This window comes from Limanda limanda, chromosome 20 (assembly GCF_963576545.1).
Source record: "Limanda limanda chromosome 20, fLimLim1.1, whole genome shotgun sequence".
Lineage (NCBI taxonomy): Eukaryota > Metazoa > Chordata > Actinopteri > Pleuronectiformes > Pleuronectidae > Limanda > Limanda limanda.
Genome location: NC_083655.1, coordinates 6,886,199 through 6,909,887, shown reverse-complemented (window position 1 = coordinate 6,909,887; position 23,689 = coordinate 6,886,199). Strand labels below are relative to the sequence as shown.

At 39.7% G+C, this 23,689-nt stretch overlaps 1 protein-coding gene across 1 annotated transcript; it reads left to right on the top strand.

Annotated features, from left to right (window-relative positions):
* Positions 1-240: 240 nt before the first annotated feature.
* Positions 241-2,888, top strand: en2a (engrailed homeobox 2a). The gene is made up of 2 exons (XM_061094158.1): positions 241-742; positions 2,572-2,888. The coding sequence occupies exons 1-2, from the start codon at positions 241-243 to the stop codon at positions 2,886-2,888; spliced, it is 819 nt and encodes a 272-aa protein (XP_060950141.1).
* Positions 2,889-23,689: the final 20,801 nt, after the last annotated feature.

Genomic DNA, 23,689 nt, shown 5'->3' with positions numbered 1-23,689 from the left:
GACACTACCGCAAGGCTGTGCGTGGTGTCCGGGGCACTCTCCACTCTCTGAGTTTGATTTTTTTTTATATTTATTTTACGCGTGCGCTTTTTGTGCCTTTTCTTTTTTCTTGTTTTTTTTTTCTTGGCAATTTAATTTCCCCCCCGAAGTTCCTCGCAAATTGTGGTTGCAGCGGAGAGAGAGAGAGAGAGAGCGATAAAGGGGTTAAAGCGAGTAAAGCCGGTGGGAAAGTGAATCAGTATGGAAGAAAATGATCCCGGCAACAGAGACGTGGTGGAGCGGCAGGAGTCGGCGGATGAATCCAACAGAGCCATCCTCCCTCTGCTGCAGGCGCCGGGGAACCTGCAGATCCCTCACCGGGTCACCAACTTCTTCATCGACAACATCTTGCGGCCGGATTTCGGCAAACGAAAGGACGGGGGGGGTGCAGACCGGGAAGAGAACAGCCTCGCGTCGCGGGGGGAGAGCCACAACAGCCCCGCCACCGCGCCCCAGTCCGAGCCGGTGGGCAGCACGGTGCCGGCGGAGGGCACCTCCACTCCGCACACTGTCACCGCGGCCAAGAAGCCTGCTATAGCCGCCGAGGAGCCCCTGAAACCCCGCGGGGACAACGGAGACCAGTGCCTAAGCTCAGACTCAGACAGTTCCCAAGCCAGCTCGAACCCAGCCAGCAAGTCCCAGCAGGGCATGCTGTGGCCGGCCTGGGTCTACTGCACCCGCTACTCGGACAGGCCTTCTTCAGGTTGGTGGCACCGTGCATGCGTCTTTACTACAGGCCCCTCCGTGGTCCCCGGTAACCTGAAATACCCCGTAACACTGACCCCGAGAGCCGTGACCGACTTCTGCCGAGGGGAGCGGAGCGAAGCGTGCACACAGCTCCGCAAAGTGAGAATTAAGCAAATGCACATCCACGGGTTTTTAGAAATAAATATTAAAACGTAAAAGTCGAATCCAGTAATGACAAACATGTCCCGGTGCAAAGCGGATAAGAATCGCTGAGATTAGGCCTAATTTTTAAATGCAAACTAGAAAGAAAAGAAATTATTATTATTTTTAATAACAGAAACACTTTGTTTAATCTTTGTATAATAATTACGCACGAAAATACACCGAAACCTAAAAGCGGTGATTTTTCGGAACTATTACGCATGAGGTTTTCTCCACTAAAATGCTCCAATTCAGGCAGAATTCGTGCACATTTCCCCTGGTTTGTGAATATGATTATAGCTGAGCACTACATGTAGTAAACATATGCGCGCTGACAGGCTGAGAATCTGCAGATCTGCAAAAATATTACGTGGTGCGCCTGGCAGAGCTGTTTCGCTGGAGTTGTGTTTGGGATGAATTAAAAATGCATGTTTCCACAATGGACGCTCCCGTTAGCGCATGGATCATCTGCTCAGTGCGTGTTTATCATATCTAATCCTTCTCCTTAAGAAAACCATGACTGGAACCTGCAGCAGCGTTAGCATCTACTGTATCTTGTAGTGTCCATCAAAGTGGAGTACAATTTGTTCTCATGCATTATGTAATGCTGTATAGAGTGGCGTGGGGCGACTACTACGAGTTGTAGATCTGCACAGTTTTCATATGGGCTGCTTACAGAGGCTGATTCATAAGTAGATGGCTTCGTCCTGAATTATGTCGTGGTTCTTTTCTCATGTTTTTGGAGGAGGAAACCAAACTGAGCCACACAGGCCTCTGATTCCAGATAGAAAAGTAAAATGTTCCTGATGAGAGCTGCTCAAAATTCTGTTTACGTTTCACCACTGATGAGCTTTTAGCACATTTATAAAACATGTAAAGTAGCTGAACTGAAATATATCCAACTAGGCCTCCTGGCTGAGATGTGCTGCTGGTGTTTTTCCAGTGTTGCCCTATTGGCTAATAATTTCCTTTTTACTAGAGGTGGTGTGTGTATGTGTGTGTGTGAGAGAGAGAGAGAGAGCGAGTGTGTGTGTGTGTGTGTGTGTGTGTGTACATATGTGTGTGCTATAGTGGCGAAGGGGGATAGAAACAGGGAGGGAGGGGAGCTTTTACCTCTTGGATGTTTTCTCCAGTGAACGTGTCAACATATTTACAACCAGCTTCTCGTTTTTTTTGCTTTATTTTTTTAACTGGTTTATACAAGTTGTTTGAGGGCATCATGAATACTTATATTTGTAATTTTTTCACCCCAAAATTAAAAGCTTCTAAAGACAATAATATAATGACCACAGATGCCCCGAATATCCTTTTGTTTACTAACTTCTCAATTTCTGAGATTGGAATAAGTTTTAATAGCAGCATTTTCTTATAAAATACACTTTACGCACTTGTTTTACATTTGAAGGCACTGTTTTAAATGAAAAGTAGCACAACACGTGAGTATTGTTAATGGAATAATCTTAAATGAATTATTTTGTTTACTTTAAAGGTTCTTTTTAGGAGTTTCCTTGGTTATGGCCCATGCTGAAGTTTACACTTAGCTCTATTTTGTATTTTACGCATAATAACGACCCTGTTTGGATGCTAACGGTACGTTCGTGTCTGTGTTTCCCTCCCTCGTCCCCACATCCCTCTCCACTACAGGGCCCAGATCCCGCAAACCAAAGCAGAAACCGACCAGCAAAGAGGACAAGCGACCACGGACGGCCTTCACCGCAGAGCAGCTGCAAAGACTCAAATCGGAGTTCCAGACAAACCGGTATCTGACCGAGCAGAGGCGGCAGAACCTGGCGCAGGAACTGGGCCTCAACGAGTCCCAGATCAAGATCTGGTTTCAGAACAAGAGGGCCAAAATCAAGAAGGCCACCGGCCCGAAGAACGGCCTGGCCTTGCACCTGATGGCACAGGGACTTTACAATCACGCCACCGTCTCGAAAGACGAAAAATCAGACAGCGATTGATGAATTTCAGAGAAGTAACAGCAGCCTCCTGACGAAAAAGAACCTATAGTAACCCTATACAGTTTTTTTTTTACAGATACCACAGCAAAACTCTACCTACAGGAATATTTAATGACACACAGCAGATTAAAAATACCACAAATTATTATTTCTATCACTATAACAGATTATCCACCGCAGCTCTACAATGGGTCCAGGACACCACGAGAAATAGTTTAAAAATATACTACAAATACACAATAAGCTCACTGGTCATCGTATCGTCCCCACAGGGATATTTAATGATCTCTATATGTTCCTATAGGAGTATTATAGTGATTTTTCGTTCTATGGGAGGTTTAATCAAGCCTACAATGCAATAATTTCATCGAATAAAGGGCCAGTGTATAGAGTATACCAGCATAAATTGTTTAAAAAAAATAAGAGATATTTCTGCAATATCACGTCTATAAAAGATGTTGTATAAAGGTATGTTTTCATTGTTTGTCGCCCCCCAACACCCCCCCAGGAGGTAAAAATGCTTACACCCTTCATCTTTTATATATATAGGCATACTGCTATATCCATGATTGTCGTCATTTTACATTGAACTGGCACTTGACGTTTTTTCGATCTGTCAGTGAAAGTGAACCAACTTAAGTCCAAAGAATATTTTTCTGCTGCATCCAGGCTACTGTGAATTTTAAATAAATGCTAACACGATTTTTTTTTTCATTTTATTTCCATGCTTGTTGGTTTCCTTGGTTGTTTACTGTTTTTAAAAGAACATGGACAGAGGAAGGTGTTTGCTGTAATTGGGCAGAAAAGGAATTTTGATACGTTTTTTAAAAAAGAAATTCACAGGAATTATTAGAAAGAGGTAGCGACTTTTTTCTAACACGCCACTTCACTAAAATGCTGACTTAAGCCTTGTTTATACGTCTGTGGTCGTCTCATAGCCTTTAAACAACTAGTATGCGCGTATTCCCTTCGTTATACCAATGCATCAGAGCAGCTATTATAGTTTTTAATAGCAATATAAATCATTTGTTTTGTAGCTGAGCAAATTCAAGGCTATAACGCTGCCTATAAAGTCACAGAAACAACTCTGTAGCAGAAAGACAATGATGACAACCATTTTGCGCACTCTTTGAGTATAGACTATAAAAGCAGGTTATTGGATGTTCTTGTTAAATCTTTCTCTATATACATTTTTATCACATATCCATATATCATAAAAGGCAAATCCGTCAGTGACTGTATTACAAATGTTGGAAATCTCTTATCGTTGTTGAAAGGACTTCATATGTGTATTTATATAGATTATATTGAGAAAAAAAATCTATCCAATGACCAGTGTTGCTTTAGAGTAGATATCTGAGGTGTTTACACTGCTTGTTTATCTTGCAATAACTTCTTTTCTTTGTTTTGTTTCCTTTTTATGTGAATGAAAAATAGTTTATGGGGCCTTTTGCATGAAAGCTGCAATTTGTTGTACTTGGGCAAATAACTGTGTTTATGAACTCTGGTCCTCACTGACGAACGTATGATCGAGCTAAGTTTTAGACTGTATCCATACCAAATTGTGGACTTTTTGCCTTTCAATGTGTTTTTGTTGTGTATCTGCAAAAAGTGTGTGTGAATTAAAATCCACCAAACAGAAACACACTTTGCCTTAAAGTTCAAGTGTGAACTTTTTATGAAACAGAACTGTGCCGAATCAGAGAAGCAGTATTACTTCAAATGCAGACTATTCAAGTTGAATGCCTTTTACGAAAACTGCTGGTACGACGTTATGAATTTACTCATCAGCGTATATCTATCTATATATGAACATGTTTAAATAAAATTACAACACAGAGTTGTAGAATACGATGCTATTTTTTATTTTATGTTGGAAGTATTCTTTGGTATAAATGTACATAATTTGTATCATGTATTAATTGTGTAATTAACTGCCTCCTGAAAACAGCAAAAGAAGAGTAAATAAAGCTTGAAGATTATACACAAAGTTTCTGACATGTTTACATCAAGCAAATGTTCATCTGCTAAAAACGCTGAATAAATAACACAGGTTTGGTTAAAACAGTAAATGTGACCAATCTGCAGTATTACTGGCTTAAAAAAGAGAAATACATACAATAAAATGTTCAAATATTCACAGATTTAATCACAAACATGGTTTTGCAAAGCATAACAGACAGTCTCATTCTGTGTTGATTCAGGGAGGATCTAATTTACGGGTTTTGACAATAAAACATTGGCAAAAGCATCCAACATTATGCAAAAGGGGAGAAAGCCTTGAACAATTCCCAGGCATGTTTCCCCAACAATGCCTTATCTGCATTTCCATACTTGCGCCACTAGTCTTTGAACGCCATGTCTCACGGCCAGTGACTACCATTAGAGCAGATAGGGCTGCTCCCAGCCGCGTCTTCACGACGGTCAGTCCTCCACGCCGCTTCTGAAAAGAGCCTGCGCTTCTATCACAAGGCAGAAATGGGAGTCGAAAGGAGCGAGTGAGAGAGGAGGGGTGGGTGGGGGAGAGAAAGAGAGACACAGAGAGAGAGAGGGAGAGAGAGAGAGAGAGAGCAATGAAGGTCAAAGCCTGTCATGGCTGCAGGTGGCTGGTTTCCCCCCCTCCCACCCTGCAGTAACCCATTCTCCACACAGCTCGCTCGCTCACTCGCCAACTCGCACACTCTCTCTCTCCCTCACACACACAAATACATATATTTATATATACACCAACACACAAGAAAACACACTTCCCCACTTGGTTTTATTATATTCTTGCCTGGCGTGCGCACACACACGTACATACACACGTACACACACACTCACGCGTTTCATTCATTTGTCTCCTCCTGCACACGCCCCTGTTGTTTTGGTCCTTCATTCTGCGCATCAATAAGAACCTTCATCAAAATATTCACCGGCAGAGAAGCTCCCTGAAGTTCAGCTGGGGACACCAATGCATGAGCAATAAGTCAAAGCTGTACGGAAATTTTCTCCTGGAACAAAAGCTTTGATCCGAGTATAATGCGTCTCATCTCTGAAAGTGAGCGTCAGGTGGTCAAGTCGCCTCCAGTGGTTGTCGTTCAGGGTTCTTAACTGTGAGCAGCGAGTCAAAACATGACATACGACAGTGATAATTCATCAGTAATCTGCATAGATTAGAGAGAAGTAAGAATCTCTTCTTGAGCAGGATGTAGAAACTGTAAAAAAAAAAACAGGAATCATCTTCTGCCGCATCGCTGGCAATTTCAGAAAGTTCTCCTGCTGTAAAAATGGAAGTGAGCGCAGGAAACATCAGGAAAGTATCAATGTCTACCTCGGAACACAAAAGGGCCCCATCCTGCTATGACCTCTCCTACCATCCTCCCCCTCCCCTACTGTGTCATTTACCCACAGTTTCTAAACGCTTCCTACGGCCGGAGTGGAATCTGCTCCGAGGTGCCCGGGCTTTGTGGCGGAAACATAATTAAAGTGGTGAAAGATGTAAAAGGTGAAGAATGGGGATGACATCAGGCCAATTTCACACTTGGCACTCGAATGGCTAGGTCCAAGCCAGGACTCTTGCCTCGCAACACAGATCAAAGCGCACTGTCACCGCACCAGCGCCGTAAAAAAAAGGCAAAAAGGACACCTAACTATGCTAATCCCCAGGACGAATATATTTTAATCTTGTTAGAATACAAGTTAATGCCGTGCCTCGGTGACTGAACTTTTTGGTAAGAATGAGGTGGATTGATCTACTTTTACCTTTTCTACACGAGGTGCCTCCGCCTGGCACCGGATAAACAGCCAGAGTCGGAAACAAACTTTCTTTTGGGTAAATTAGAGTCTAAGTTATAAACACACATACACACTGTACGTACGCTGCACAGGCTGCAGATAATCACCGACAAGACGAGCACGAGCTTTCATTAAGAAAAACCCAGTAGCTGTGTCAGTGACCCCATCTGAATCCCCACTAAGGCACCAAACATGCAAAGGAAATGAGTATTTTGTGGACGGGTTTGTCCCCTCTCACATTGAGCACTCGGCTCTCAATAGCACCTTGGTAACCCTTGATCTCTCATGTATGGAAGTCAGGGCACTGGGGCCTGCAGAAGTTGACTGGGCAGACAATAGCGAGCGGATGCTTTCTGGAAAAGTCACACCCAGGCAACTCTCATTTCACACACGGTGTTTGAGTGACCCCTTGAAGAAAAAAAAAAAAAAACAGATGCAAGATTTTTCACTAAAGATTCTTTTTGTTCACTTAAATGAAATTCAGGGACGAAGGAGAAAAGAAATGTCCATGTACTTTTTCCCATGTAGCCCCACATCTGGTTTGTGAGGGCGGAGGTGGGACCCAACTTAAAAACATGAAACCCAAAGATCAGCTTGTCTACATTTACTGAGTCAATGGTGTGTCCCAAAAGAAATAAAATAAAAAAGATTTTTTCTTGTTTTTGGACAAAATGAACAAACGAGAGAAGACGACAGGAAACCCTCTCACGGAGAGTTTATATTTGTGAGAATCAGATTTTCTAATAATTTGACAAAAATAGATCCTGGTTTTGGTAAAACTACAGGACCGTGCCCAGTGAGTGGAAGCAGTTTTCATCTTTCACTGAACAAAACAATTCAAGAATATTTCATAGAATCTTAGAATCAACAGACTTTGTTCCATTTTTCACTTTAAGTTACCACTTTGGAAAATAAGCTCGGTAACCAATGATAATTTTTATTTATCTGTAAATCTTCAATATGTTGATTAATCATTTCATCTATAGAGTTACAGAAAATAATTTTTAAAAGCCCATCACAATCTCCCAAAAGCATAAGGTGACTCAATTTGCTCGTTAGTCTGACCAGAAACCAAAAGACATTTTATATACGAGGATCAATATCAGAAAAGTATCAGGAAATGTTTGCTACAAGTGTTCGGGAGCTTTACTTAGCAAGATCACTGGAGTCCTTATCCATAATCAGAATTATTGTTAAACACTCGTTTGTCGATCAACTAATTGATTAATCAGCAGTTTGAGAACAAACAATCATAATAATACAAGTAATAGGACAAGAATGTGCATAAAATCTATAAAATTTCACTTTACGATCTTTTTTGTGTAGAAAATCAAAAACGAGATGCATCTCTCCCCCCCAACACACACCAATATCTGGATCTTTTGGTTTGAATAAGCTTTAATAAGCACTGATTACTCCTTTGTGTTACTACGATTTGACCAGGTGTATATTTTTTATTTGTACTTATCCATACGTATCCGTACATATCTTGTAGAGTAAATATTGCAATGGCTAAGGTTTTCGGTAAATTTCCTCTTAGAATATCAGAGTAATAAACTCAGGTACTGGAAATAACCAGCACCAACCTTCTGAGCTTTGAGCCAAAATAAGTTTGTGCAACAAAAGCAAACCTCAATAATACGAAAGGTTTAAAAACAAGTGCTGACTGATGAGAAAGACTTTTCTATAACATCCCAACCTGGGATTAGACGTCTTTTGTTCTAGCTGGAATGGAGTACCAGGTTCATTCTCAGTAAGAAGAATATTCACAAATGTAAACATAATGTGTTCAAGGTATTAGCTGTGATTTGAGATGCTGCATCTAAATTCCATAGTTCAGAAGTTAAGGGAGTTGATGCAATGAAAACTCTATTTCTCAAGGATGGTCGTGTTTCTAGGTGTTGCTGAAAAAACTCCATCCTAGCTTCTGCTATAAACTAAATTAAGATGTATAATGTACAGTCATGGCAGTTCTGGCCTTTCCTCTTCTTTTTTTGTTCCAGAGTTTGTGTTGCTTGCTGACACACAGCTAGACAGGGTCAAGGATACATCTGACTCACCTCAGGCCCCTTGCTCTCCCCGGGGACGGGCCTGTCACTCACTGTGTGGTTACGCATCATAGCTGACAGAGGCACAAAGTGAGAGCTCGATGCTGCATCAACAGCAGCGACATCATCACCAAAAACCCATCCTTAGCATGACATCTTCCTCGTAGTCCACCACCAACTCTCTACACTGTGGAGAGGAAGAGAGAGAGAGAGAAAACACACACACACATTCACACCAAGAGCCAATAATAAAATGTCATTCTGTGTGAGCAGGAAGAACCTAAAAATAGCAGATTTGGATTTTTGCCTCAAAATTCTCCACAGTGCAGTTTGGATATGGAATGATTTGCGATAGAGTTGTTCTGAAACAGCAGCCAGACCGGCGAAGATTTAAAGTGATTGGGTGTGATACTTAATTTGAGTGGGTTTACTGAGACTGGATATACACATCTACGCTCTGTGGGCCTTTTTAAATGAATCTTCAGCTCAATGAAACAGCAGTGGGTTGGTGTAGCGTATTTAATTGGTATTAGTTAGATGACATAATAAGCACATGCACGAGAGCTGTTTGACTAAGAGCAAAGGCTTTCAATGATCACTGATCATAGCACTTTGTTCTTTCGACATTAAAAATGAATATACGCTTAAAATACTGTACTGCACCGCTTCAGAATACAAATGATGCTGAGGCCAACGCTGACAACCCAAACTAAGACATATTACAACTGAGAAACACAGAGTATGTGAATATTGTAAAGGGATTTAACATCTTAGATGGAACAGAGCAGGAAATTCTGTGATAATCAGCAAGTCCCGTTTCCATCTTAGCCAAACGCCGGCAGATAATTGGGAGAATAAAATGGCAGCTCGCCAAAGACCTGGGTGAAGACTTGTGGAAAAAATGGAGTCGGTGTAACAATAAAATCCAAAAAGGATATTTGCACAGTTCTTTTCTACTTGGCTGCATTTGTAAATATTGGAGCCATGGTTTCGCGAATGATATTTTGATAAATTGTAAAAATTGTTTCACAGTAGAATCTACAGCGGAACCTGCTTCTGTATCTGGACACGTTGTGTTTCGAAAACAGAGACACGTCGTGAAACACCAACTTTGGATGAATCCGACCTGGTTAACCCTTCGCTGGTCTACCTGTCTAGACATCTGTAGATGCTCCATCGTACTAAGACCAACAATTGCACCAAAAATCATCATCTCACTTTGAGGTTGCACAAAAGGCGAAGCTGCGGCTCAGTCGACTGTGCCGTAGCTTGAGGTAGTGGGCGTTGCCATCTTTCTCCCGCTCACTCATTTTGCTGCATGCTGCCATTTTAACCGCTCCTGAGTGGCAGGCGAGAGGGCGGGGTTGGTAGTGGCGGCCATGATGGGGGAATCACTACACCCACTCCTGAGGAACAGCCTCAACGTTAGAGCCAATTCACACGCTAGGATTTGTTGTGGTTCAGGCCAAAAAGCAGCGACTCCAGGCAGAGGAGGAAGTATGACACACGATAAATATCAACCTCTCACCGTGTGCGTGACGAAATATTTCAATTTGTGTATAAAACTGCTAATTGTACATTCAATATTGAAAAATTACATCCTATTATCTGCAAAATCGCACACAGACCTTGTCGACTTATGAGCAGACGGACAAATTAGGTGTTAAAACTCAAAATGCACAAATATTTTACATCACCGTTGGAGTCTAATCTTTTTTACAAAGATGTGGAGTCAGATTAGCAGCTTTATTTGTTGCACCACATTTTCTATTTACTTAAGTTATATACGTACATGTGTTTTCTGCAAGTACAAGTTACGAGAAAAATGCACGTTTAGGAGAGGTCATGTAAAATACTGCTATATACTGAAATATAAAATTACAGTTTCATTAAGATGAAGTAGAAGAAAACAATAACATGTTAAGTCTTGAAAAGATAAACAACTTGCACAACAAGGCACAATTCAAAGACAATTTCTTCTCAGACAAAGTGAATATTAAATATTGAGGGAATTTCCGAAAATTCATCAGATTGAACATAAATTTAAATTAAAAAATTACTTACGGTGCTTGAGAATATAACAAAATGAAATGTCCCAAAAAAATAAATAAAATATCAGTCCTCTCTCCAAGACGTGTCATCACGGGGTCAGATGAACCAAAGCAAACAAATTAGTCAGCAATATTGTCAATCTGGCAATATCTCTCCGTCAATATCTGTCAGTCAGTACTGTGATCCGTCTGGTTTGTCGTCCTGTAAAGTGAAAATGTCACAAATATAGAAATAAAAAAAGGAAGTTTTGCCAACAAATTCATGCCTGTGTTTCCTCAAAGCAGATTCTGTGTAATGTGGGTCAAATCCATACCTCCGCCTCACTTCCCCACCCCCCCAACCCCGACAATTAAACAAGAAAAAAAAATGTCTTCCTCGCATAACCCGGAGTGGCTCCTAACCAACTACATTTGAGGTCAAAGTTCATTATGTCCCCTTGGCAACACCGGGGCAACAAGCAAGAGTGTCTAGACAGGTCATGGTATCCCCCCCGCACCCGCCTAGCGCCCCCCGCCATGCCCAAACCAAACCCACCACCCCTGGCTCTTTCCGGAAGGAGGTGTCAGCAGCAGCCAAGTGCAGGGTAAACAGGGAGGGGTGGTGGGGCGAGGTGGTGGCGGGGGGTGGCCTTTGGCTCTCGTGAGGTCGGATCAGCACCTCCACCCTCCACTGATCAAAGATGAGGATCCTCTGTGCCAGAGCCGTGGTCAAAGGGGGCAGGGTCGGGAGATGAACTCTGCGTTTCTGTAATCTAGACGTGTCCAAACCCAATTGTCTTCTTTCACAGCCCAAAATGGACCCTTCCGGTGCCGCTGATTACATTAGGGAGGACAGCTTCTTTTCACAGGGGCGCCGGGACAAAAGAGGCGCTTCCGTGCCCCTCGCCATCTGGTCCCAAAATAACAGAAAAGGTCCCAGGAAGAAGAAGAAGAAGAAGAAGAGGAAAAAAAAAAAAAAAAAAAAGCCCAGCAAGCACACAGCCTTAAATGAAAGGGGAGCTGTTTGAATAGATGGGATGGCTGGACTGATAAGCAAACATACAGTAAAGCCTCACACGCTCACGCACAGATTGGAAGCCAATCTACATCAGCAAATAAAGCAGTGTACACAGGCTCTGGCGAGCAGGCCTGCAACTCATCGACGGATTTAAGCAAAAATTGAATTCTGTTGTGCACCAGGCAGAACTGTGTTCCCCACATACATCATTATTATTGCAAAACCATCAACGCCCAGAGGCTCTTCCATCAGTTTAATCTATGTTGCAGCTCATGGATTGGATTTGTGATGTTAAAAATCCATTTTTAAAATGTGTGACACTTAAATACAATACAGTTGATGGGAGTGGAGATAAATAATTTGAGATTTGACAATGGACGTAAACAAAGTTAACAATGTCAATACAATGAGCAGCCACATAGATTTTAAACTCAGAATTTGGTAAAATTAGCGTGGCTGCTACTCGTGTGTTTGACATCGAGCTGTTGGACAAATTTGTAACCTCAGTGATAAATACACTACGTTTGTCCTACGCCCACATTCCTTAGGCTGGTTTTGACTTCTCGCTTCAAATCTTTTAGCCTTTTGATGATTTATCCAAAGTGCAGCGAGAGCAAGTGCTGAACGGCCTGAACGATTTATCGGTTGGTCGATATAATCGGCAGATACGAGCCGATTCAAAGACGTACTAGTATCTAAGTGGATATTTGCTGAAAACTTTCATTTTTACAGAAGAAACAAAAAAGCCTGTTGTGCATTCCTGCTGATTTTTAATTTAAAAAATATATACTAAAGTGTATGGTTAAACTGAAAAATATCAAGTCTCAATTACATCTCTTTGTCATAAAGGACTGATAACAAAATCTTAGAAATTACTGCAGATTTAAAAAAACATCACCTGATAACTGTATCTGAACTTTAACTCTGATTCTGTTATTTCCATCTAAGAATCATATCAGCCAGGATGAGTAGACCTGACCCGTTATAGCTGAAAAACGCTACTTACTTGAATTAATCACAATATTACCAGCCTTTGTAAAGATGTTTGTTAAAGTGATGAAGTAACTTTATAGCTGAGATTCTATTGTATTGAAGATTCGGTTTGTAATACACTATGTTTCCTAAAGCCTAACAGGAGGAGTAGAGTATAGAACATTTAAGCTATCCCTTCCAAATGTCTTTCTTTAGAGGATTATGTCACATTTTAAATCCAGCACCACTATGTTCGGGATGTAGTAATAATGTGGTCTGTTCAGTTCAGCAGCCTCTGAGAGGTTTACATGTTCAACATGCAGCCACTTCAGAAAAACAATATTGTGTTATACTGTCACAACATGTATAACCTGGGGCTTTCAGAGCTCTGTGCTGCTAAAGTTGATTATGTGCTTTGCTATGCATGGTCTGTTTTTCTCTCACAGTTCAAGTCCACAAGGAAATTTGCTAAATAAACAATCTCATTAGTGGCAAAGGTGATGCTGTCCTTGATCTTGAATGGATTTGTCAGGAGGAAGGTGAATGAGCAGCATTGAGAAGTAAAGTTAGATGGAGCAGCCTTGTCCATGTGGGACTGTACCTGCTATTCTTACGAAAACTGACTCAGACACAAAGCTACGAATCCAAATTCAACTCTCTAACCCGGCACAAGGTAATTTGATGATATGAAAAGAAGAATTGTCTTCAGGCACAAAGCCAAAAAAATATAGAAGTGTAGAAAGTGAGCAAAACTAACAGCTACAGGGAGAATGTGCTTTATGCATAAATGTGAGAGGATTCATTTGTCTAACACACCTGTCACACTGTGCACCAGTCATGGGAGACAAGCCTGGACCATGAACCAGTTTAGCAGCTACTGCTAATAATTCAGTTTTACATGAACACATTCAGAGACAAACTTTGACGATGACTGGATTCATTAAATAAAAATCAAGAGCAAACTTATTTTTTAATTAATCATGAGATATGTGACCTGCAGAATATCCAAGGTTCATGCACACCAAAAAAATATTTGATTAAGTTTCTTGTTAGTGTTGAACCCCGGGTAAATTATGAAAAGCACTGAAATTTTGTGCAATTTTAATATTTAGTTTTAGTGTTGAAGAAACATTATATCAGTGAATCATTTACATTCTTACAGCTCATTTTTGACCTTTTTTCATCTGCTTCCATTCTTATTCTTTCTTATTTCCTCTAGTAGTGAAATATATATATGGTAGATATAATATCTTTTGTTTCTATTGCTGCACTAACACAGCAATTTCCCTTTGGGGAAGAATAAAGTATCACATTAACGATATTTCTCATATGCAAGAGTTTAATCACTATATGAATAAGTGGAAATAAAATGTGTGACAACAAGAGAATACACAAATAAGGAGAACAACTGTGATTATACACAAACAGATGGAGCCGGAAAGTTGTCAAAAATGGTTTAAATGGGAACGATAAATAAGCCGATTCATTAAAATGAAGTGACAGTGAAAAAGTCTGGTGTGATATTTGACAGCTCTATCTGGAGAAGTGTAAATTACTGCAGAGCTGAATGTGTTGAAACTTCACACATGACAACAAGCTCCTCTCATCCCCGCTGTGACGCAGCAACATCCTGCAAGTTTACATTTGATGCTTTCACCGGTGTCATTTCTAGGAAAAGTTGATGTTAGAATAAGATGGAGAGAATAGAACATAGCAGGCTGAGGTGCTGAGATCTGTCTCATTAAGCTTCAGACAAAAGAAAATTACATTATTTCAAGATAAAATTAAATGTTCAAAACTTTATAGATGTGGCTCCTTCGTATAAACAACTGCTGTAGACTTAATATATCATCTCAGGTTCAAACTAGGATAAGACTCAACGTTGGCTTGAACAATCAGTTTTAATACACTTCTGGTCCTTTGTAATGATACTACACACTCACACCTGTTTGGTGCCTTTACACTGACAATCAAACTCCTCACACACACACAAACTGAAGTGGCTGAGCTCTTTGTACTTTCTGGCTTTGCAATTATTGATAAAACCAGCCAGAAGAAAAGTCTGCACACACCAGATGAGAATAGACAAATCCACAGCAGCTAAAGCCAGAAAGTTTACGGAGTCTTGTTGAGGTGAGTGACAATAAAACAGTTGGTAACAAACCAGTGAATCAAGCAAAAGCATAATATTACTTTAAATGTCTGGAAGTCAGATACACAGTGGGAATGTCAGTCAATTATTTTTCACACGGCTGCCAAATTTTAGAAAATTCACTTAATGTATTTGAACTACATCGGTGCAACGCTGGCACAGATGTTGAAACTTGCTTTTCAATAAGCTCAGATGATCTCACACACACACACACACACACACACACAAAAGTCGTACAAACAGTAAAAAGTGCTTTGTATTCATGAAGTAAGTGTGAAGTAGAAAAAAAAAAAGCACATCGCAGAGGAAAGAGATTCTCAACCAGAGCCAGGACTGAAGCAAACTCCTCATTCAGTGCCGCATGTGATCAAACGCCATGTTCCTGCCCTGCTAAACGCCTGCTCCCCAACATGTTTTTAAAATATTCTGCACCAGATGCAAGAAAACCAAAGCTGCAGCAGGTCAAACTGTACAATCTGACAAAAAAAAACAGCTCCTCAACTCACACACACAAAAACACATATTTCCAGAAGTTGCTCTGACTCCCAACTTTCCTGCTGTCTCGGGGAAGACAGAAGCACTGAGGGGAGTTCCCTCACTTTCACCATCACTGAATACTTCCACCACCAAACTCTCAATCCTGCACTTCGCATTATTCGTCATGGGCAAAAGCAAATCTAAATAACTGCGGCACTATAAAGTCCATTCCACTGTGATTCATTGTGTGTGTGTGCGTCTGCTGGGGGTTGCACACAACTGGCACACACCAGCTCGGTTTCACAACTGTGGGATAAGTGAAGTGAGTGTGACATACAGAGGGCAGGTGGTGCCAGTCAAGTGAAAATACACCAGCGTACTCCCAATCTGCACTTTCTTAGCACCGTAATTGGTTATTTTTCCATTGCGATCACCAAATTATGTCATCAGGCCTTACAGAGTACTCATTATTCAGTGCAACAAACAAGCTGGAAATAACACTCAATCCTATGGAGACCTGAGAACTAAGTTCCAGGGAGGGACTGGAGTCGCTGTGTGAAACCAACAAGAACCGACACGACACCTGGTATTTTCCAGCTAAAGTGGGCTGTTGCACACTGCTGAGCACCATGGAGAGCCACGCTTCTTAATTGTGCAGGTTTCGAGTATAGTGAGAGAGAGCGAGAGTGATAGAAAGAATCAAATCACACAAATGACTGTCCTTCAAAAACATACAAAGATTGATAAACAAAATCCGATCTCTACGCCAGTGCAGAAATGCAGATATTACTCATCGCAAATGGACAAAAGCATTTAGCAGTAACACTTAGAGCAAAAAAAGGAAATCAATAATGAAATCTGGAAACACTTAACAAAACAACAAAAACAAAGAAAGCACTGATTCTGCAAAAATGGCAATTATTTCCCCAAAAGTCCACAGATTGTAAAATGCATGTAGTGTGAAAATTCCTTTTCTGAAAAAAAGTTATGAAAAAGTTCAGAAACAAAAAATCTGAAAGGGACCGGATTTTATTTTTTTAAATCACAAAACAAGTCATCATTATTTTGTCCTTTGAGGTCAACAACTTTATTAATGCTAGTTAAAATTATGAATAAATATGTGTCCAGCTATATTGTTGTAAGTGTTTGAGGAAAATACTACGACAACTTTGATCTACAAGTGTAGTGTAAAAAAGAAACTTTGAAGGATTACTGGTACCTTCTTTTCAAAAACTGAACATAGCCCAGCCGTTTATTTGAATGACTTCCTGTTGGACCTTTTCAAAATATTTCCAAATAAATCATCATTATGCACAACACAGTTTCTTATGCAAAAGTTTAATACGAAACAAACTGGTCATAGTATTGAGCTCAAACCAAACTCTGAACTAAGACAGAGCAGGTAGTAAAGTAATGAACAATATCTATTCTCCATCCCTTTGTATATTAGTAGTTCATACAATTTCTGTGATTTGAGAAAATATGTCAAATACTATTTATTTATTATTTGTTTTTGAAAAGTAAATATTTAAATAAAAAATTGCCACCCCTTCACTGCTCAGACTGAATTTAGTTTCAAACCTGTTTAAGATGGCATTAGGTTAAATTAATAACTAATAGCTACAGTGTAAAAATGTGAAAATGTGACAGATCAGATCATTTCTTTCTTTAAGAAGTTGGATCATGTAAAAGATTTTCCAGTTTAATAATGTGGATTACAGCTAATGAGCAGAAAAAGATAATAAGCAGCTGATTATAAGAAGCAATGAACAGGCTTCATTAGTCTAAAGAGAATTATTGATAATCAACAGACAATGATAACTAGTATAACAATTAAATCAATATTAACGGTTTAAATAATAGCAATTTAAACACATTTAATTTTTTTACCCAAATAAAACCCCTGTGAAGTGCATGTTCCAACACCTTCACTTTAGAAATCTTTAATGAGAGTGACATGTGCCCCGACTTAGAGTCAATGCAAACATTTTAATGAGGGTAATTAGTCACCGGTTAAAAGGCAGTAATCACCAAGTGATGAAGATGAAAAGGACTCAAAGGAAAACAAACTGGAAATGGGCTGGTACCATTCACTTGACAGTCGGATTCAAGAGGTCATGTGCTAAGTCCTGTTAAGAGCCTCAAAGGGCAAACGCTGAGCACTGAGCACTTTTGTGTGAGTGTTTAGAAACACAGCCAGATTTTAAGCACACAAACACCAAAAATATCAATTTCACATTTGGTTTAACGCTTTCACACTTTGTGTCACTGACACCCAGAGAGACGGGCTGTGGAAGACAAAACACAGCTCCTGGATAAGGATCATGTTAATGCCTATCAATTAGGATCAAAAAGGGATTAACCGGCATGGTTGCAGCGGTGGGACGAGGGCCCATGCAAAGTCACTGAATACTAGGGGTCACACCCCCGACTTCATTAGGCCTGACCTTTCCACGCCATTGTGTGACACGAAAGAGACCCTGCAGTCTGAGGTTCCCATTTATCTACCTTAGCTTACGGAGAGTCAAATATGAAACTCAATGAAGGATGAAATATTCACTTTCAGTCCAGGGAGACTTGTTGGGTTTCTGAAACTCTGTGCAGGTGTTTTTTTGGTCCTCATTAACACGTTCCCTCATTGCACAGAAGATATATTTTTTTAACCTTAGAGAGAAGTGAGATTTACTATTTAGTCATGGCGCTGCCTCCCCTCGCTGTGATGTACCGCGGGCTTGATGAGCTCTAACTCCGCCCTGTCGTCTTAATTCACAAAAGGTCAAATGGCAAAGTGAAAACAGGTAGTCCAGGTGCGTTCAAATAAGCCCCAATTAGGGAAAAATGCAAGCACACCCTCGAGTCTCACATTTCTGACTTTAAAGGAAACTTGCCGTAAAGCCCTTGGAGCTGTGGAAATTCTAATGCTGAGCATCTTAACATATTCATTACATATACTGACATATACTGATATTTACACCACATCACTGCTCACATAAATACTGAGTCACCTGCGTTTACTCAAAGCAATCGACATCCACGCTTATTGATTCACAGGCTTGTTTCATCATTAAAAGTCTTTGCTGAAATATTTATTTTTTCCACCTGAGATTTGACTCAGCGAGTGTGTGGAGTTTGGTAGTTTCTCTTTAAAGTGAATGCAACAAGTTTAACTTTCGTTCAAGCATCTCTGAAAAAGAACAAAGATTTGTAACAAGACACGAAATTAACACTTAACTATAAAGAATAAAATTCACACTTTAATTCTGGTGCAGCCCGACCGATATGGATTTTTGGGAGGGTGATTTCAATGCAGACTTTAGGGCTGAAAACATTTCCAACACAGATACATTGGCTGGTAAATATATATTCGAAAAAAATTGGCAACGATTCCCATTAATGTTATCAAACCGTAATGACAAGTGAATGTAACTGAGGGTTAGGGTTCATATGTTTTTCCTAGTTTAACCATAAACTTTATTTCAAATTAAATAAAACCAAAAACACATTTAAATGTCCAGCACTTTAATTAAGAAAAACACTTTCTTTCATTAAAATTTGAAATAAAGTTTTCATACTGGAAAACATAAATGCAGATACCGATATGTCTGCATCCCAACAATAAATCGGTCGAGCTCCAGCCAGTACAGAGTTGCAAGGACACAGTGTACTTAGTGTTCCACCCCTGCTCAGTATCTGGCATGTGTAAAACCCGGGTGGTTAGCAGCGTGGAGCTTGGTCACAGGACGAATACCGACCCATTACCAAGAAGCAACCACAAGGTTTTTGTTTAAAAATGCCAAAAGAAATTGAAAAATAAATCCAAACATGCACACAGCGGATAATCTTGCAATAGATGAGTTAGTTAGTGACAGTTAATTATTAATCAAGCACAGTGCATATGACCATCTCTCTTTATGTCACTCGCCTCATCCAGGAGGATAGTTTCTACTTTCCATGAGCTCAGGACTCAGTGAAAGTTAAGACTTGAGTAACAAAAAAAGCAGAAGTTCATCTCAGGCCAAAAGTTTTCTTCCCAGTAACTAAGTACTTGTTCAGGCTGCTGTTGAATTTAAGCAGGCGTAAAGCCGTGCACTGCAGTCAAGCAGTGGTCACCCAGGCCTACCGCCTTCTTTGTAGCGTTCATGAGAGTGTTATAGACGAGCACACTCCATTTAAAAGTCAGTGGTAGATTTGCAGTCAAATGAAAACAGGAAGTATTGCTGAAGCTGTCAAGGCTACGCAGCTGAGTGGGAACGGACATGCTACATGTGCACATCTTAAGACTGGCTGAATCACAAACAGTGGAGACAAATGCAGGCAACGCACAACATTTACACTCCAGTCAACAAACACAAGTTATTTATTTACCACCTCGCATAGCCGAGAAATAAGAGTTTAACCGCTGACATTTACAGTGTGGTCACAGGTAGACAGCCCTCTGCTAATGAGGATGTGATATTCATGAGACGTTAGAACTGATGTTGTGGCTGAAGCTTAAATTCAGAATCCCTGCTTGCTCAGTGACTGGTGTGGTGACTGTTTGTTTTAATGATAAACAAAAGGTCCGCAGACTCCAGGCAAAGAGCTCACTGTTGACCCAACATTCATTTCACGCACAAGAAACTGAAGATGAGATAGTTTGCAAAACCCACACGAGAAACAACCGCCTTATTAATGCATCGTTAAAACATTAAAAGGAAAAATTGTCAGAAGTAACGATCAACAGAGACACTAGATTTATTAAATAAAAAATACATGGTTTGTCGAAACGCCGAAATATGATATAGTTAATTTAATACAATTAAGATTTTAGATCCAGGTCTAACAGCTGAAACAGCCAAATTGGAAAGTGCTTGTTTACAACTGGGAAAATGTCCATATTGAGGGGAATTTGCAATATACTGGTGAAGTTAACTATACTTGTTTTGTTCCGACAACAAAAGGTCAACAGGTTTGCGTGTGGAAAAAAAATCTCAAAATGCTCAATCTGACATTAATCTATAGGTTTGGTAATTCCATCCTCATAACAGCACAACACATGCATGAACCCACAGTGGCTTTTCTCCCTCCATGTTCGAGGCCACAGAGCAGAGGCCCAGCTTTATATGTTACTGACAGCCACTGTTGTGTTGGGTGGCATCAGAACACAGTCTGGCTTTCACCAGCTCTTTACAGTGCACGAAAACAAGCATTCAAGGGGGTTAGGGTCACCTAAACCTTTTAGCAGTTCTACATCACAATATACAATACTTTTAAATAACTGTTGCAATGGGTGGACTTTTAATTTAAGGTGCATTTACAGCATTTACATGATAAAAAATATATAAATATTACTTTTAATTTTAATTGAATGCAATAAAAGTAATAGTAAAGTAAATCCTTTTGATTTTCAGTCACTTTAATCAACATCCAGATTTAAAATTTGTATTAATTACATTTACTTCATCTGTATGTACGTGTATTATAATTTTTGTAACAATTAAAATGGTATAGGGCGTAATTCAACAAATATTAGGAAACGGAAATATAAATAATACGATACTAATCTGAAACAAAATAGCGATCAAACATTTTAATGTTAATGACGGCGATGAAATACAAAATAATTGTCTTAATAAATGTCAGTGATTCGCGAGAAATATATTGTATTTAAAGTGCTTATTTCCTTTACATGTATTTTTTTTTACAATCCCCTTATAATGCTTTCTAATGAAATCAAGAACTAATGATTGTTTTAAAATAAAACAAGATAAAACTTCCTCTTCACAGAACCAAAGCTCCAAACATACGAAAAACCATATGTCATAAAAATAGTTTTAATTGCTTTTGAATTTGTTTTAATCCAAACAAAAATACTCTTCATGACTCACTCTATTGATGAACTTGTACCTTCGCTAATAAAAAATAAAAAAAAGCTAGTAAACATCGTACACAATATTAAGCAGCATTAATTGTACAAATATTACGTTAGTGTAGTATGCTATTGTACATGTGGAATTTATTTGACTCAAATCTTCGGCGATATTTATTTTGAGTAAATCATATTAAATATTTCTTTAAAAACATTTGTAAGATTAAAAATTCATAAAAACAGAGTAAAGTTTTATGATAAAATCACATAGTACTTCCGAAATATCTATTTCCACTGTGTTCGACTAAAGCTAGAACTGTAAATCATAAACCAGAAATCCGTGAGGGCATTTACACAAGTCCCCTTCGTTCAGTATCATCTTCGTATCTGTTTCTTTGGAAAGTTTGTTACCAGCTCCGAAGTCGCACTTTTACTAGGTTTCTGCTCAGATTCCTTTCTCCACAAGCTACGTTACAGTTCATCTCTTTCGCTACTGTCTAAAACACAAAATGGACGCTGCTGGCTGAGTTGTCAGTGGCTGGGACTGGCTAAGGGTCACAGCTGTGTAGCTATGCTCTTAGGAGAGAACAGGCAAATGGATCCATGTTTGGCAGACTGCCAGGAGACTCCTTAAAAAGCAGGGAAGGCCTTGATTTCAAATATGCCACATCAATGTCAAAGGAAACCGCGTCATTACGCAGCAGAAGCTGGTGAGGTAAACAACCCAGCGTTTAATACAGACAATGCCAGGTGCTGCTGTCGTACTGTGCAATGCTTTGAAACATGCTCAAATTTTACTTTGTGTGTGCACAGAAATAACCCAGGAAATATGTTCATTGTAGCTCAAGACGCATTAGAGCCGAGATGAAAGCCTGTTTTCTCCAGACATCATCATAATGTTGGACCTCGTGACTGCACTGTGGGTGGAGACAATGAGCCAATGGGAAAACAGGATGGAGATCCACAGCCCTTCTTGCATCAGCATTTTCCGGCTAAGCCTCAAGTGAAAGTTACTAGATCTATATCCATGATTATCTTATGAAGAGATCAAAAAATCTGCGTTAATAAAAAATGATTGCTGCTGACGAGTGAATGACAGCGGTGAATCTGATTAGCCACTTCTCAGCATCATATCATGCAGAATTGGCATTGCAAGCCAGGGCTCGACCTCTGTAAATACTGGAGAGCAGCAGACTGATATTTCCCTCAGGCAATCGCATTCACTCACTGCAGCACCTTAAAGCATTCCTAGAATTGTTTTTCTCAACTCTAAACGTGCCCAAATGTGCTTTAATGAACAGGTCAACACAGATCTTACCAGTTGGGCCGACTGCACTCCAGCGTCGCAGACATGAAGGGGTGACAGGCTTCAAGAAACCGTGGCTCTCCTGGGAAAACAAATGAAAAATCTGAAATAAGTAACTTTACGGCTTAGAAATAGTCAAATAGTCGCATAGATACACAGATACACATTATGTTGTTACACACAAATAAACCATAGAGACAAGATTTTAATTAAACTGCTTTTTCATTAAGGCTTTGTCAGAGATTTGGCTTGTAAAACATTACAACTAAATATGAAGGCAATACTTTTAAATATAGAAACATTACGTTGCGTATGATTCAAGTATCACTGAAATTATTTGAAAGCAGCTAATAATTGTTTAAAGTGGTTTACAAAAAATGTTTGAGCCGTACGTATGTTATAAAAGTTACTTTGAAAAAGCCGATATTTAATTCGTCTATTTAATTAGACGTTGTTTTCAGGTAATATGGAGTACTGCATGACTGTAGTGATCACACTAATTCTCGCCCATTTACAACTGCGATCACGATTATAAATACGGATGAGCGATCAATTTCCTAAAATAAAGGAAAAAATAATGAAACGTATAACATAAAACAAAACAGCCGAATGATACTTGATTTGTGGTTTGTGTTTTGTGCTGCAGAAACGAGAAATCTAGGCCGCGATAAACATTTACAAAACACAAACTGTTCTTTGCATGTCTCTCTTACCCTTCTCATTGCAAGACCCTGGACCAGGTTTGGGACAAGCCTGCAAAGACAGTGCATGTTTTCAAGTGTGGCTGCACGCTCCAGTGGAAACACAGAAAAAATAATCTCAGAAATCCACAAGCACTCAAAAACCATTAAGGAATATGAGGAGACGAGACTAAAGGAGCTGTCTGACAGCAGACGAGTTTGTACTAAGTAGGTGATAATGAAGAGATCTGTCCAGGCTGGTCACTGATATGGCAAACAGATAAACATCACAGACTCACTGAGTGAGAGTAACTTGAAATGTCAAAAATGAAGCTCGAGGTACTTTTGAAAGTCAGAGTTAATTTCGCCTCAATCCTCACTCACAGAAAGAGAGAGCGAAAAAAACAGCTTCTTTTTTGCAGAGACGTTTAAAATGTAATATTGTGATTAACTTTACGTGATCATTTACTTTTCTGAATGTAAAGGTTACTGT

Excerpts from the sequence above, each read along its gene's own strand:
- en2a (XM_061094158.1), top strand. The coding sequence starts at position 241 with ATGGAAGAAAATGATCCCGGCAACAGAGACGTGGTGGAGCGGCAGGAG. Across the intron at positions 743-2,571 it reads CTCGGACAGGCCTTCTTCAG|GGCCCAGATCCCGCAAACCA; the intron begins GTTGGTGGCACC and ends TCTCCACTACAG.